The sequence below is a fragment of the Peromyscus eremicus genome, chromosome 1, assembly GCF_949786415.1.
Source record: "Peromyscus eremicus chromosome 1, PerEre_H2_v1, whole genome shotgun sequence".
Lineage (NCBI taxonomy): Eukaryota > Metazoa > Chordata > Mammalia > Rodentia > Cricetidae > Peromyscus > Peromyscus eremicus.
Window position 1 is genome coordinate 15,225,757 of NC_081416.1, and position 17,206 is coordinate 15,242,962.

A 17,206-nucleotide genomic window follows, 5' to 3' on the forward strand; every position below is an offset into this window, starting at 1 on the left:
TCAGAATAGAATCAAAGAATTGAGACTAGTAGGAATAGAATAGTCCCTTAATTAATTTGGTTTTTCTCCTGCCCCTTGTCAGAAGAGGCCTATGGCAGGCCTCTTGCTAGCTAGCTCTTTCATCTTAAATTAACCCATTTCTGTTAATCTGTGTTTTGCCACGTGGCATCTTGTTGCTTCTTGGGTGTTGGCTAGGCGTCTCTCCCTACTCTTCTTTCTTCTCTCCATATCTTTGCTTGGATTTCCCACCTGCCTCTAAGCTGCCTTGTCGTAGGCCAATGCAGCTTTATTTACTAGCCAATGGGAGCAACATATATTCAAGCATACAGAAAGACATCCCACAGCAGTCCTGGAACTGGCTTTGTAGATCAGACTGGCCTTATAGAGATCTACCTGCCTCTGCCTCCCAAATGCCGGGATTAAAGGCATGTGCCAGCACTGACCAGCTATAAGACCACTCTTTTATATAAAAGTGACTCTCCCGTTTCCAGAAGTTATCAGATGGAACTTCATACCCATTTCCCTCCATGTTGGGATTACATCTGACTTAAGCTTGGGTATTCTGTCACAACCTCTTTGAGTCCATATGTGTAGCTGTCTTGCTGTGTTCAGAAAATACGACTTCTTATCCACTGGCTCTGATTCTTACAGTGTATCTACCCCCTCTTCCCTGAGCCTTGGGAGGAGGGTTGTGACACAGATGTCTCATATAGGGCTGAGCACTTTGCAGTCTCTTATTTGTACTTTGGCACATTTTGGGTCTATGTTAATGTCCAGCTACTGCAAGAAGTTGTTTCTCTGATGAAGGTTGAGAGATGCACTAATCTGAGTATGCACTAAGTCACTATGTGTTGGCTTGGTACAATGTTCATTTAGCAGAATAATAGTATGTTTTCTCCTAGGACCTGTGATCTGTCTAGTCTCATGAGAGACTCTCAGGCAGCTATACTAGTGGAAAGTTCTATGTACAGTATGGACTACTCAACAAAAATCTGTGCCACTCTTTGAAGAAGCTCACCCCTTACATAATCTCGTATATAATCTTGAGGAGTGGTGAATTTCATGCAAACCCCAAGTCTTCCCTCCGTGAAGGAATGTTTATTGGCCTGATCTCTGAGTGGGAGATAACACAGCTGTACTGATTCATGAAGGAAATACTAGGATGTTATATTCTAGATGTTTTCACAAACACTGGTATTTTAATAAGAGTGTAACTCAGTTTTAGAATACATGCTTTGGTGTGTGCTTTGGGTTTGATCTCTAGCAGTAGTAAAAACAAAACAGTAAATAATGAACAAGTGAAAACTTCGAGAAAGTGAAATCTAAGAATTGCCTAGTTGTCAAAGTACTTAATGCAAAGATACACAGCTCTCTACTCTGTTCCTAATGAATGTTTTTTCTAATGTGATGAAAATTGTACTTTTTTAAAATTCTTTTTTGATACAGAGTTTCTCTGTGTAGCCCTGGCTATCCTGGAACTCTCTCTATAGACCAGTCTGGCCTTAAACTCACAGAAATCCTCCTGTCTCTGCCTCCTGAGTGCTAGGATTAAAGGTGTGCACCACCACCACCACCCGGCAAAAGGTGTACAGCTACAGTTTTTAAAAAATATTTTTTAAATGGCATGTTAGTATACCAGTGCCAATATCAAACTACTAAATTGTTGATTTTCTCTTCTAGAATTCATCATTCAAATAAAATGACAACCTCCTGGAGTGATCGATTACAGAATGCAGCAGATGTTCCTGCTAACATGGATAAACATGCCTTGAAAAAGTATCGGCGAGAAGCCTATCACCGGTAAGATAGCTTCATCCTCAGAACACCTCTAGGAAGTCTATACTTTCTACTCTTAGGCTTCAGGTGATGGAATTCATATACAGAGATGTTAAGTAATTTACCACAGAGCATATAGCCAGTGGTTCAAAGCTAGTGACACTCAAGTTTTTACCTAGAGCACACCATCTGCTGTTTATAGCTACTGGTAAAAATCCTGAACAAAGTCTATCTGCTAGAAAATTGCACCTAGTTAATTGGATTGAAATTTCTTTTCCGCTTTCTTTTTGGTAGTCTCACGTAGCCCAGGCTGGCATTGAACTCGTGTCAATCCTCCTGCCTCAGCTTGCCAGGTGCTATGATTATAGATATACCCCACTCTATCTAGGTTTCTTTGTTTTTTAAAAGATGGAGTCTTGCTGTGATGCCCAGGCTGACCTTGAATACATAGGCTCAGTGTTCCTCCATTCTCAGCCTTCCAAGTAGCCAGGACAATAGGCACATACCATCATGCCTTGCTAAGATTGACATTATTTTTTAAACTTATTTATGATGATGTGTTTGTGTGTGTGTGTGTGTGTGTACACGCGCTCACGCATGCATGTGGCCATGCCACAGTGCACATGTAGAAGTTAGAGGACAACTCTGTGACATCTGTTCTCTCTTTCTCCCATCTTTATATGGCTTCTGGGATTGAACTCAGGTCACCAGACTTTCGTAACAAGTGCTATTACCCTCTGAGGATGAAATTTTTTTTTTTGTTTGTTTGTTTGTTTTTTGTTTTTTGAGACAGGGTTTCTCTGTGTAGCTTTGTGCCTTTCCTGGAACTCACTTGGTAGCCCAGGCTGGCCTCGAACTCACAGAGATCCGCCTGGCTCTGCCTCCCAAGTGCTGGGATTAAAGGCGTGCGCCACCACCGCCCGGCAATGAGGATGAAATTCTTAACTGAAATTTTAATAGAATATAATAGAATTTAAATTCTTTAACAAAAATTCTTAACTGCTATTTACCATAAACTGATTATAATCTTTTTAAATTATAAATCTAAAATTATAAATTTAAAATTAAAAATCTTTTAAACATTTATTTATTATTTTTTTATGAGCAGGTGTTTTGCCTGTATGCATGCCTGTGTAACTGGATCCTCTGGAACTGGAGTTAGAGACAACTGTGGGTCTAGGAATTGAACCCAGGTCCTCTGTAAGAGCAGACAGAGCTCTTAACTGTTACGCTCTTAACTCTCTAGCCCCTAGCTATAATTTTTAAGCAGAATTTAAAATTGTGTTTACTTAACCCTGGTGTGGTAGTGCACACTTGTAATCTCAGCACTTGGGAGGTAGAAACAGGAGGATCATGAGTTCAAGGCCAGCCTGGGCTACATGAGTCCTTGTCTTTTTGTTTGAGCTGAGGACCAAACCCAGGGCCTTGTGCTTGTTAGGCAAGCGCTCTACCACTGAGCTAAATCCCCAACCCCGAGTCCTTGTCTTAAAATAAAGATAAAAACACAAAATACAGAATAACAATTTTGTAGTGTTTATTTAAAGAATGTTATATAGTTCTGACCTTGCCTTTCTACATAGAAAAGAATAGAATTAAGGAATGGACATATAGCCTGGTTAGTAGTTGGTTTTTAATGTAAACTGATGACATTTTACTAATGGTAGATCACTATGTAGTATTTATGGGTATCAGACTATTATTCCTTAAGCCCTAGAAAAGTGAAAAAAATTTCTGGTTCCTGTCAAGTCTCCAAATTACATAGTAGGTATTGACGACTTTCCTTTCTGTATGGTGTGTTGGTATATGCTATAGGAATTCAAGTATAGCGCGGAATTTTAAAACTTTTAAATGTTTATTTAATTTTATTTTTTTTAAACTTTATTTTATGTGCATTGGTGTGAAGGTGTCAGATCCCCTGGAACTGGAGTTACAGACAGTTGTAAGCGGCCATGTTGTGGTGGTATTGTGTTCCCCAAAATATTGTGCACCCTAATAAACTTATCTGGGGTCAGAGAACAGAACAGCCACTAGATACAGAGGCTAGAAAATGGTGGTACTCACGCCTTTAATCCTAGCATTCCAGAGGCAGAAATCCGTCTGGATCTCTGTGAGTTCAAGGCCACACTGGAAACAGCCAGGCATGGTGACACAAGCCTTTAATCCCAGAAAGTGAGCCTTTAATCCCAGGAAGTGATGGCAGAAAGCAGAAAGGTATATAAGGCGTGAGGACCAGAACTAGAGCTGGTTAAGCATTCAGGCTTTCAAGAAGCAGTTCAGCTGAGATCCATTTGGATGAGGACTCAGAAGCTTCCAGTCTCAGGAAACAGGATCAGCTGAGGAATTGGCAAGGTGAGGTGGCTGTGGGCTTGTTGTGCTTCTCTGATCTTCCAGTGTTGACCCCAATAACTGGCCTCAGGTTTGATTTTATTAATAAGACTCTTTAAGATTCATGCTACACCATGTGGCTGCTGGGAGTTGAACCCAGGTCCTCTGGAAGAACAGCCAGTGCTTCCAACCACTGGACCATCTCTCCAGCCCCTTAAAACTTTTAAATGTTTATTATTATTGAGTGTATGTGATATGCATGTGTGAGTGTGGGTTTTCATGTATGGTGGTAACAAGATAACTTTCTACTGTGGTTTCCAGAGATTGAACTCGGGTTATTAAGACTTGTGCAGCAAGCATTTTTATCCAGTGAGCCATCTCTTGGGCTTTAAAAACGGCATGTTTATATGTGTAAAGAAAACATGGGGCTATGGGTATAGCTTAGTTGACAGAGTGTTTGCCTAGCAGCACCGAGTCCTGGGTTTGATCCCTAGCACAGCACAAATGGCATGGTGGCACAGTACTCTGAGGCAAAGACAGGAGAGTAAGTTCAACGTTTTCCTCAGCTATATAGCAAGTTCGAGGCCATCTTAGGCTTCATGAGACCCCATCTTGAGTGAAGTAAAGTGTAGCACAAATACTCTAATGAATGCAGGTGTTCTCTTTTTTTAAAAAATATTTATTTATTTTATGTATATGAGTACTTTGCTTTCATCCATACTAGAAGAGAGAATCAGATCCCATTACAGATGGTTGTGAGCCACTATGTGGTTGCTGGGAATTGAACTCAGGACCTCTAGAAGAACAGCCATTGTTCTTAACCACTGAGCCACTTCTATAGCCCCTGCAGGTGTTCTCTATATGTATTTATGTTCAATTAGTTGGTTAGTCTTGAGGCTCTAGAGCAGTGATTGTCAACCTTCCCAATGTTGTGACCCTTTAATACAGTTCCTCATGTGGTGACCCCAACCATAAAATTATTATCATTGCTACTTTATAACTGTAATTTTGCTTCTGATATGAATTGTAATGTAAGTATCTGATGTGTAGAGTTATTGGATATGCGACCCCCTAAAGGAGTCATGACCCCTAGGTTAAGAGACACTCCTCTAGAGGATACATTTAGATGCAGTATTCTCAGTAAGGGAGGCAGAGCTAAACTTACACTGTGAAGAGAGATAAACATTAACATTTCTAGCAAACATCATCTGGTAAGCATCCTAATTGCACTGAGTATGCCATACATAGCTCAGATACATTTCTGACTCATTTAGAATGGTATTTCCTGTAATAATTTAGACAGGTTCCACACCCTACATTTTTCATCAGGTAGGAGTGATATGAAACAATGGAAATAATAATACAAGCATCTCTCAAGGGTTATAATTTTTTTTTTTCAAACTAGGTCTCACTCAATGGGTCATACTGGGAATGAGTTCATAACCTTCCTGCCTTGTACTTGTGATTGCTGGTGTTATAGGTGTATTCCAGAAAGCCTAGTTTAATCCATTTTCAAACTTTGTCTGTTGTGTTGGTTTTTGTGTGGTGCTGTAGTAGTGTAATGTGATGTGATCCTATATGCTAGGTAAATACTCTGCTGGAGCTCAAACCCAGGACTCTTAAATACTGAGCCATATCACTCTGCCCTAATAAAAAAAACTGAGTTTTTGTACTCTTGCAAGTATTTACTTTTAAAGAATTATGTATCTGTTTCTAAAATTGGCAAAAATTATGTATTTTATTTCAAACATCATATTTTAAAGTAGGTATATAGACTAGCTAAATAAAACTAATGTACATTAACTTAGGGCTGAGGGGATAGCCCATTTGGTGAGATGTTTGCCATGCAGACATAAGGATTTGAGTTGATTTTTCAGAACCCATGTGGAAAAAAAAAAAAAAAAAGGCCTTGGGCTTGAGAGATGGCTCAGCAGTTGAGAGCACTGGCTGCTCTTCCAGAGGACTGGGGTTCAATTCCAGCAACCACATGGCAGCTCACCACTGTCTGTAACTCCAGTTCTAGGGAACCTGACACCTTCACACAGACATACACAGGCAAAACACCAATACACATAAAATAAAAGTTAAGAAACAAAAACAAAACCCCGGCCTTGTGGCTCACATTTGTAATCCCAGCGCTGGGGAGGTGAATACAGGTGGATTCCTAGAACCCTCTGGCTAGCCAGTCTAGTCTACTTGGTGAGCTTTAGGTTGATGAGACCCTGTCTCAAAAAATATAGTGGATGATACCTGAGAATACCATCTGAAGTGAACCTCCAGCCTTTATCTGTGCACACATGCCTGTAGCTGTGTACACATGTCTACCCAGATGAACATACATTTTTATGGATGTGTATGTGCACATGTGCATGCATGCACACATCCACACGCAGACACACCATTAATTAACTATTTTGTGGTGAGAACACGTAAAGTTTCTCAGTAAGCTAGCAGTGGGTAGAGGCTAAGAAAAGAGGGTCGAAAGTTAAAGGTCAATTTTGGCTATATAATGAGTTCAAGGCTAACCTGGGCTACATGAGACCCTGTCTCAAATAACATCACCCAACCCAAAAGAAAAAAATGAAAAAGCAAAAAAGATTTTCAACTATTTTTTGAGTATACAATATTTTATTATTAACTATTGTTACCATGTTGTAAAATAGATATCTTGAGCTAATCTTTCAAACAATGTTTTCTTTGTTGATGAAAAGTTTGAGACATGAGACCTCGTTTCAAATCTTCCCCCAACTCCACACCCCCAAAATTAAATTGGCTCAGCATGATGTCACACATGGCATTTGGGGGTCTGAGGCAGGAAGATTAGGGGTTCAAGGTTAGTTTTGCCTAAAAAAACAAAAACATATGTGATAGTGGTGTGAGACATCAACAAACATCTCCACCCCATGTACGGAACCTCCAAAGTCCAACATGGTGAGCCAGTGGGTTTTATTGGGGTTCCTACAGGAGTGACCCAGACAGTTCTCTTCCCAGAATCCCACCCCAACATGGGTAATGGCTCTTGAAAGCTGGGAATCTGGAGCTCACCGTATAGTGCATAGGCAGCTTGGAAGGATGGAGAATGTCTTTGTGAGACTGCTGAGGTGGTCTGAGCCTCTATTGCTTGGCTGGTTTGAGTGTTTTAGGCAGTTGAGTTTGTCTGCTTCTTTCAGGTGCCTCAGCCTGTCTGAACCTGGTGTAGGCAGCTTCACTTGTCTGAAAGTGCTTCTCACCAGTCCTTACTGCTTATATATGCTTGGTGGTAAGTTTCAGGGACTTCCTGAAGCTTTTGAGTTATCTACTCCCTGAGCCTAACTAGCTTCCCTTTGGGATTGACTAGTTTACCTATCTTTAGAACATCCTGTACTTTACCAAGCTTCCCTCTCACGTAGAAGTGTATCTTGGAGGATATTGCCACACAACAAATGGAAACCATTTAGTTTTACTCTTCTTCTCCTCCTCCCCTCCCTCCTCTCCTCCCCTCCTTTCCTTTTCCCTCTCTTTCTTTCTTTGTGTGTTTGTTTTTGAGCAGGGTCTATGTATCCTAAGCTGGCTCCAAACCTGCTGTGTAGCTGAAATAACAGTGAGCTTCCTGATCTCCTGTCTCTATCTCTTAAGTGCTAAAATTGCAAGTCTGTGCCCCCATGCCCAGTTTTGTGTAGTGCTGGGGCTCAATCCTAGACTTTGCCACCTGAGCTGTATGTCTAGCACTAGAGAGTTGTTTGTTTTGTTTTTAGTTAAGTCAATTTGTATTGTTTCTGAAACTTTATTTATTTATTTTTTTTATACAAATGCTGGCGTGGGTGTGGGGGAAGGGCATTTTTTTTAAGATTTATTTATTTATTTTGTATACAGCATGTATGACCAGAAGAGGGCACCAGATCGAACTGTAGGTGGTTGTGAGCCACCATGTGGTTGCTGGGAATTGAACTCAGGACCTCTGGAAGAGCAGTCAGTGTTCTTAACCTCTGAGCCATCTCTCCAGCCCGAAACTTTATTAAAGATATTTATTTGAGTTGATTTTTGCCATTGGCTTAAGTGGGCAGTCTATTATAATGATTCTCAAAAACTGTATATTGTATGTAATATTGGAAATTTTTCTTTTAGAAGAAGCTAAATATGCTCATGTGTATATGTGAGTGTGTATGGTGTATGCATGGAGGCTAGAGGATGATGGTGTGTGTTTTACCATTCTGTTTTTACTCTTTTGAGTCAGGCGCTCTCACTGAACCTGGAGCCAGTCCCAGTGATCCTCCTGTCTCCCTCCCTCAGTGCTGAGGTTGCAGGTGTGCATAGCCGCCTGGCTTTTTATGTGGGTACTAGGGATGTGAAATTAGGTCTTTATGTTAGTTCAGCAAGTGTTCTTATCCACTGAGCTGTATCTCTATCTGCAGAAGCTAAATGCTCTTGGTTAACTAAATGCCCAGCATGCTGCCTTGCTTCATCATCATCATTATTACTATTATGTGCTTTGTGGTAGTGTTCTGCATATCAGCATAGAAATGATGATGATGTGTCATTAGGAAACTCTCCTTCAGGATGTGTGACTGTTGTTCTGTCTTCATTTCCTTGTTATGATGCTCAGTTTCTGACTGGAGGATAATCATCTGGCCAAACCCTTCATTGGAATATGTTATGCTGTAGTCAGAAGATTATCCAAGATGCTTGGATTTCCTAGTGACCTGAGAGAAGCGCACCAGAAAGGCATTTCTTAGTTTGTCTAACATCTAGATGCTAATAGTGTTGAGTACAGCTCAGAATTTACAGTCATCAAATCCAGAATGGAACCATTTGTTTTTTCATCAACTCTTCATGTTGACTCTGCCTATGATGCTGAAATCAGGTATTTGGATTTGCCGTTTTGAAGCTCTGATAATTATAATAAAGCAAAGTTTTTTCAGTATAGGGAATTGACTCTTTCTTTGTGAACATAGATATGAGTTTAGTGTTTTGTTTTTTTTTTAAATTATGTTGAAGTGAAATTTGCTAATTGAACTTGTGAATTTGTAGTTAAGCAGTCATTTGGCTTACTTTAAAAAAATAGTGCAGCCTGGTGTGATGGCTTGCATCTGTAATCTAAGCATTCAAGAGTCTAAAGCAGGAAGAGTTGCCAGGAGTTTGAGGCTAGCCTTGGCTATATTGCGAATTCTAGGCCAACCTAAGCTCCAGAAATGAACTTTTGTCTCAAAAGAAAAAAAAATTGCAATTCTTTGTCTTTAAAAATATTTAGAGACATTTCACATATTTATCTAAATTATCTAATTATCTAATATTATTTTGGAGATAGGGTCTCACTATATAACCCTAGTTGTCTTAGAACTTCCTATGTAGACCTAGCCTCAAACTCACTGAAATTCCGGCCTGTCTCCAGTGCTGGGATTAAAGGTGTGCACCACCATGGCTGGCCTTCTAATTTTCCTTTAAGATCGAGAGTTGTATGTGTGTGTGTGTATGTGTGTACACACAGGTGATTGAGCTGTTATTCTTCATAGGTTCTGGGAACCACATTTGTGTCCTCTGCAAGAGTGATTTATACTCTTAACCACTGAGCTCTCTTTCCAGTGCCCTGAAATTATTGCTTAAATTGAATTTAAATCTCCAAAGCCTTGTCAGTCTTTATTTAAATCTATTGAATAATAATTTCTTCTCAAATTAGTTACAAATGTAAGGAATAAAAATGAATTTGTTGGCATTCATAAAATAGTTCTTAGTACCTGTCTTAGCACGTTAGTACTGGGAGACTTAGAAATGTTTATAATGCTTTCTTTTGACTTCAAGGGAATTTGGATCACTCTTTCTACCTTATTCACTGAGACAGGGTCTCTCAGTCAAGCCTAGAGCTTGGAGATGTGGCTTGTCTCTCTGGGGATTCCTGTCTCTGCCTTTGGCAGCTGGAATCACAGACAGGCTGCCACACCCACTCGGCATTTAATGGTTTCTGGGGTCTTCACAATTGTACTTCAAACACTTTAGCCTAGAACTCACTGAGCTCCACCTGTCTCTACCTCCCGAGTGCTGGGATTAAAAGTGCGTACCACCACTGCCTGGCCTTTCTGTTGTTTCTTGCTAATGCATTGAATCTGCAGTTATCTCAAAACAAAAAGAGTTAACAAAAACCAGTGACAATAATACATCCATTGTATATCAAGTTGTTCTTGATAACATGCAGATTAGTTGTACCAAGCAGTTACTTCTCTTGATAGATCCACTTAACACTATCTGAGAGCTTCCCAACTGCTTTAATATTAATCTTTTGAAGTGTATACTCAATTTAAAAGTTACTACGGTATATATGTAATGCAACATTCTGGTTTTAATTTGTATTTTCCTGGTGAATAATTAGGTTGAACAACTCTTCCAATGTTAACTGGCTGTTTAGAGATTCACTTTTTGTGACTTCCCGAAGTGTTTCCCAGTTGTGTGTGATTTTTCTCATACGGATTTGTAGATCATTGCCAGTTGTGTGTTACCTGTTTCCGTTGTTTGTGGAAGATTGCTGTGATAAGGTAAAATGCACCTTTCTGTACAGTTTAAATTTTGTTGAGGTCAGCTGGGCAGTGGTGGTGCACACCTTTAATCCCAAGCACTCAGGAGGCAGAGGCAGGAGGATCTCTGTGAGTTTGACACTAGTCTGGTCTACAGAGGGAGTTCCAGGACAGCCAAGGCTAAACAGAGAAACCCTGTCCTGAAAAAAAAAAAATTATTGTTGTCTACTCATATAAAATTGAGTTAGTACTTAGTGGTTCTTAGTTTATTATCAAGTTAGACAGTTCTTTAGTTTTATTATCCTCAGTTCCTGGCCACCCCTTACTTTCTATATATACTGTCTCTATAGAATTAGCTATTCTAGCCAGGAGGTGGTGGCACACATCTTTAATCCCAGCACTCGGAAGGCAGTGGCAAGTAGATCCCTGTGAGTTCGAGGCCAGCCTGGTCTACAGAGCAAGTTTCAGGACAGCCAGAGCTGTTACACAGAGAAACCCTGTCTCGGAGGAAAAAAAAAATTAGCTATTCTAGACATTTCATATAAACATAATTATATAGTCTCTGCTTTTTTTGATCTCTTTCTTTCACTGACTTTCATAGTGTTTTTAAAAAGTCGCATGTGGTAACACATACTTTTAATCCCAGCACTCAGGAGGCAGAGGCAGGAGGCTGTCTGTCTGAGACCAGGTTGATTTACATAGTAGTTCCAGGTCAGCCAGGGTTGTACTGTAAAAAACAAATCCCCATGTTTCAAGTTTAGTTTCTGTTGTAACAAGTCATATATCATTTCCCACTTTATGTTTGCTTTTTATCAGTAGGCTTTTGGTGAACGGATGTTCTTAATTAAATTGATTTGGGGGGGCTTGATATAAAATTTACTCTTGCATAGTATACAGCTCAGTGGGATTGGTACAGTCAAAAGATTGCACAACCCTTACCACTGTCTATTTCTAGAACATTTTTATCACCCCCAGAAGGAACCTGTCACTTAATAAGATGAACTCTTCATTCTATCTTCCCTACAGCCCTTGGCAAACACAAATACACCTTCCGTCTCCATAGACTTTAACTTACTCTGGATATTTTGTACAAATGGAAGTCATATGTTATGTGGACTTTTATGTTGGGCTTCTTTCACTTAGCATTACAAAAAATAATTTGAAAAAGTTTTTATGGAGTTGGAGAGATGACTCATCAGGTAAGATCACTTGTTCCTGCAGAGGACATGGGTTCACCTTCTTTTTTTTTTTTTTTTGGTTTTTCGAGACAGGGTTTCTCTGTGTAGCTTTGAGCCTTTCCTGGAACTCACTTGGTAGCCCAGGCTGGCCTCGAACTCACAGAGATCCGCCTGGCTCTGCCTCCCGAGTGCTGGGATTAAAGGCGTGCGCCACCACCGCCCGGCGGGTTCACCTTCTTAACACCTATATGATAGCTCACAACCATCTATAGCTTTAGTTCCAGGGGATCCAGCACCCTCTTTCTGACCTTCGTGGGTACCAGGCACTTACATAGTACACATACATATACTCAGGAAGCACTCGTACAGATAAGATAAAATCTTGAAAAAACATATTACGTGTGTGTGTGTGTGTGTGTGTGTGTGTGTGTGTGTTGAGACAGGGTTCTCACACTATGTGGACGAGACTAGCCTTGGACTTGTGGCAGTCTTTGTGCTTCTGCCTTCAAAATGTGTGTAGCACCATGCCCAGCAAGCAGAATGTTTTTAAAGTTTGTCCATGTCAGTACTTATTTTATTGGCCTAATAATATTCCATTGTATAGATACATTGTATTATATTTTTTCATTTATCTGTTGTTCAGCATTTGGGTAGTTTTTATTTGGGGGCTTTTGTATATAGCACTATGTGTTGGTTAGTTCTTTGTTCGTTTGCTTTTGTTTGCTTTTGTTGTTGTTCCGTTTTTTTGTCATCTTCACACAATCTGGAGTCATCTGAGAAGAGGCAACCTTAAGTGATGATTTCTATGGAAGGGCTTGTCCCTACTGGGGCTATGATGTTCCTAGGCAGTTGGTTCTGGGATGTATAATAAAGCAAACTGAGCAAACCAGTAAGCAGCCTTCCCCCGTGGCCTCTGCTTCAATTCCTTGTAGGCGGAGTTTTCCTGTATGAGCAGCTACTTCCCAAATAACCACAAGAGAGTCTTATTATTAATTATAAATGCTCGGCCCATAGCCTAGGCTTGTTACTAGCTAACTCTTAAATTAACCCATATTTCTTATCTATGCTTTCCTGGGTGGCTTGGTACCCATTTTACTTCTCTCTGCATCTGCTGGTGACTCTCAACTCTGCCCCTCTTTCTTCTCAGTCCTTAGTTTGGGTGACCCACCTGTATTTCCTGCCTGGCTACTGGCCAGTCAGCTTTTTATTAACAATGAGAGCAACACATTTTCACAGTGTAAAGGATTATTCCACAGCAGTTCCTACCTCTAGGTTCCTGTCCTGACTTCCTTCAGTGATGAAACTGTAATTGGGACGCCAAGTAAATGCTTTCCTCCCCAAGTTGCTTTTGGTGATGTTTTATTACAGCAATAGGCACCTAAAATTAAAATGTGGTGTTATGAACATTTGTATAAAGTTTTGTATGGACATTTGTTTTGGTCATGTATCTAGGAATATAACTTGCTTGGTTATATGGTAACTGTGCTTAAGTTATTGGTAAATTGTTCATGCTAATGTATCATTTTATAGTGCTAGCTTCTGTATGTGAGCATTTCAGTTTCTCTGCATCCTTACACAGTTGTTATTGTCTTTTGATTAGAATAGCCATCCTAGTGTATGTGTCTTGTGGTTTCCAGTTTATATTTTCCTTATGAGGTTAGTTGGTTATCTTTACATGTTTTTTGTTTGTTTGTTTTTTGTAAAGATAGGTTCTCACTTGATGTGGAAGCACATTCCTATAATCTTGGTACTTGGGAATAGAGGCAGAGTTCAAGTCCACCCTCACCTACATAGTGAGTTCAAAGCTAACTGAAATTATGTGAGACCTTGCTTCAAACAAAATAAAACAAAAGAAGACCCAGATAGGTTCTCACTCTGTAGCCCAGGTTGGCTCCAAACTAGCAGTAGTCTGGCCTCAGCCCCCAAGTGCTGTGTTTATACTATGCCTTACATTTTCATGCTTTTTTTTTTAAGTTTTTTTTTTTTTTTAAAGATTTATTTATTTATTATACTTAGTGTTCTGTCTGCATGTGTCCTTGCAGGCCAGAAGAGGGCACCAGATCTTATTACAGGTGGTTGTGAGCTACTATGTGGTTGCTGGGAATTGAACTCAGGACCTCTGGAAGAGCAGCCAGTGCTCTTAACCACTGAGCCATCTCTCCAGCCCCTTCATGCTATTTTTTAAAGTGTGTGTGTGTGTGTGTGTGTGTGTGTGTGTGTGTGTATACTCAAGTGTGCCACGGCGTGCATGTGGAGGTCAGAGGATAACTATAGAGTTACTTCTCTCCTTCCAACTATATCTGGGTCCAGGAATTGAGCTCAGGCATCAGGCTTGCATGGCAAGCAGTTTTAGCCACTGAGTCATCTCACTGGCTCTTTTTGTCTTTTTTGAGATAGGGTCATGTAGCCAAGGTGTATAAACTCTTGTATCCTGTCCCCATTTCTTGGATGCTGGATTGTAACCTACCCACCATGCCTAGTTATGTGTGCAGTGCTGGCAAGCGAACCCAGGGCATTGTGTGCTAGGCAAGCACTCTATCAGCCAAGCCAGCTTCCCAGCCCAGAACATGTTGTCTTCATGTTTAATTTAAATTCAAGGATTTACTTTCCATCCCAGTGTTCCTCTTTGTCTTTTGTTTCTTTTCTTTTCTTTCTTCTTCTTGTTCTTGTTTCTCTTTCTTTTTTATTAGGGATTGAACATGGCTTCTCACGCAAAGGCAATTACTCTACTACTTTCTTTTCTTTCTTTCTTTTTTTTTTTTGAGACAAGGTCTCACCGCCTTGTAGCCCTTGCTGGCCCGGAATTCCCAGAGGTCTGCCTGTTTCTGTCTCTTGAGTGCTGGCACGGAAGGTGTGTGCCACCATGCCTGTCCTTAACTGTAATCGGAGGCTTTTCTGTCCCACCCAGTCCCGCAGAGGCTTTTAAAATAATCACTGCTGGGTATGTGGGATTTGCTGGCAGGACAGAGAAACCTCCGCCTACACCTAACCCTGTTTTTATGTTTTTATTTACAGACAAAGTTTCACTAAGTTGTCCAGACTGACCTTGAACTCACTCTGTGTCCCAAGCAGGCTTTGAACTTTGGATCCTTCACCTCAGCTTCCTAAGTAATTGAGACCGAGCTCTGATTTACTTATTTCTTCCCCTGTTGCATAAACCCTATGTATTATATTTGTCTGGAGGCAGGAAGGTTGCAAATATTTTTCTTTCAAATCTTAGCTTGATCTGAGATTTGTCATCAACTTTTAGAATGTTCTGGATTTGTCCTGTATATAAAAAATTATAAGTATGTTTTCATATGAACTGAATGTTTTGTGTGAATGATATATTTTTGAACACAGGTATTTCCTAAAAACAGTTAATAAAATCAAAAGCGGGGGTGGGGGGGAAGGTTGGTATGGAAATACCTTAATTTCCCCTGTAATATGGTCCAGCACATAAGTACTTCCTTCTTGTAGCTTACATGGTTTCTTTTCTAAGGGGAAAGTAGTTGAACTGTTCATTAAAACTAAATTATTTATCTGATCTTCTCCTGTTCTGAGTGAATGGGAATGATTTTGACCAGCTAGGGCTGCTCCATTCTGTGAAACTCACATTGTTTGTGTACTATTGGAGGGCCTCTTTAGGGGATAAATTTGCTTTTTCTGTGTTTGCCAGTAACGATTCCTGCCTCTTACAGAACCTTGCATTTGGGTTGTCGTCTTCTTTAACTGGCCAGTGTTAAACATTCCAGGCTAGTAGTCGTTTTTCCTGGCCTCTACCCCCAACCTCTTAGTAGGTTTTAAGTTTTAAAGCTGAGGATATTGGTCCCTGAGATACAGCCTAGTGGCTTTGTGCCTGGATTGGTTGGGCCTCTCAGGGCCTGTGTTCTCAGCTGTAACAAATAAGCTACAGTTCTCAAGAGATCAGTGGAGCTTGTTTGTTGATCCTGTATTCTTATCCAGAGGAAGTAGTCTTTGAGAATGTCTAAGGAAGGGTAAGTGTGCTTACTCTACTTTCTCTGAGTTTTCTCTGTGAAGAATTGTTATCTGAGTAAATTAAGATTAATAAACAATGCTGTGAGGCTGAGTTTGGAGGTGGGGACAGATTAAGCAAAATTCAGCCAAAGCTTATAGTGTGTTAATATATAATCTATTGTAAAGATACTAGGCTGTTTTGAAAGACAGTTTTCTAAGTACCCTGCTTTTCTTCCTATAGAACTCACTTTTGTTTTTGTTAGAATGTTTATAAAGATTAGAAGCAAGTAGTGGCCTACAAAGAATTGAGTGAAGTTTAAAAATTTAAAAGCATTTAAAAATAAATTGTACCTTTAGAAAATGGGATGAAAGATTGAAAAGCAGCTTCTGATTCTGCTTCTGGACAGTGGAGGCAAAAATAACTTCAGATGTAATCAAATCCCTATTCTTCTTTGATTTGTAATATAAAATACTGTGTTAATTTTCATTTTTGTATTATTATCTCAGATCTTTCAGTCTTGAGTTATTGATTCTCCTTTTCTTACCTTTTTAATGAGTGACAAGTTAGTTAGCAGGTACTGTTGGTTGTTTCATTTCTAGCCTTTCCTGGGAGCTAGTCGATGCTAGTTCTTTTGTGGTGTATGGCATTTTGAAGTGGTTCGAGGGTCATGTACTCATGGTTTATTTAAAGTGAATCAGTATTTATTATGGGCAAAGTAAAATTAATTGATCTACTGTACTACCACTGTTCTCTTTCTCTCTCTCTGAAATTTTACTTCTGTTCCTAAAATTCATTACTGAATAAAGAGAAGGACCAGGGTCTAAATAATTCTGTATTATGTTTTGATGTTTTATGACATCACTTGAATTTGAGGATTTTCTTTCAAATGTGAAAGTAAGAAAAAAGGGGGCTGGAGGGATGGCTCAGAGGTTAAGAGTACTGACAGCTTTCCCAGAGGTCCTGAGTTCATTTCCCAGTACCTACATGGTGGCTCACAACCATCTGTAATGAGATCTGGTACCCTCTTCTGTATGCATAATAAATAAATAAATCTTTTCTTTTTTTTTTTAAAGAATCAGTCCCCTTTAAAAAAAGAAAAAGAAAGTTAGAAAAAAAGGACTTTTTTTTAGACTTTCATGCTTCTTTACTTCCAGTGCTGTTATAGATTGCAGAAGCATTTTTATAATGGGGATTATCACAGATGTTGGCCTAGTTGCCAGTCCTGTATATACAGTTATTTAGAAAACTTATTTGTAGATTTAGGATGAACTATATTTCTAGATGGAGTTAAAATTTGGGCAGGTAATTATGGTTTATTTTCCTGTCTGGTAAACAGGATGTTAGAGATATGTAGTTAGAGAAAGTTAAAGTTGAGTTTAGCACAGAAGAACACCATAAAAGGGAATGATGTCCTTTTGGTTTGTCTCTCTTGGCTGATGGGACAATCACTTTAACGAATGTGGGTTTTGTCAATAAAATCAATTAGC

At 39.7% G+C, this 17,206-nt stretch overlaps 1 protein-coding gene across 1 annotated transcript in view; it reads left to right on the forward strand.

The window, feature by feature from the left end:
* Nt5c2 (5'-nucleotidase, cytosolic II) overlaps window positions 1-17,206 on the forward strand; it is a 145,872-nt gene that overhangs the window by 80,273 nt on the left and 48,393 nt on the right. The window contains exon 2 of the mRNA XM_059256887.1: window positions 1,681-1,800. Within this exon, the coding sequence (XP_059112870.1) occupies window positions 1,681-1,800 (120 nt within the window). The remainder of the gene's footprint in view (window positions 1-1,680; window positions 1,801-17,206) is intronic.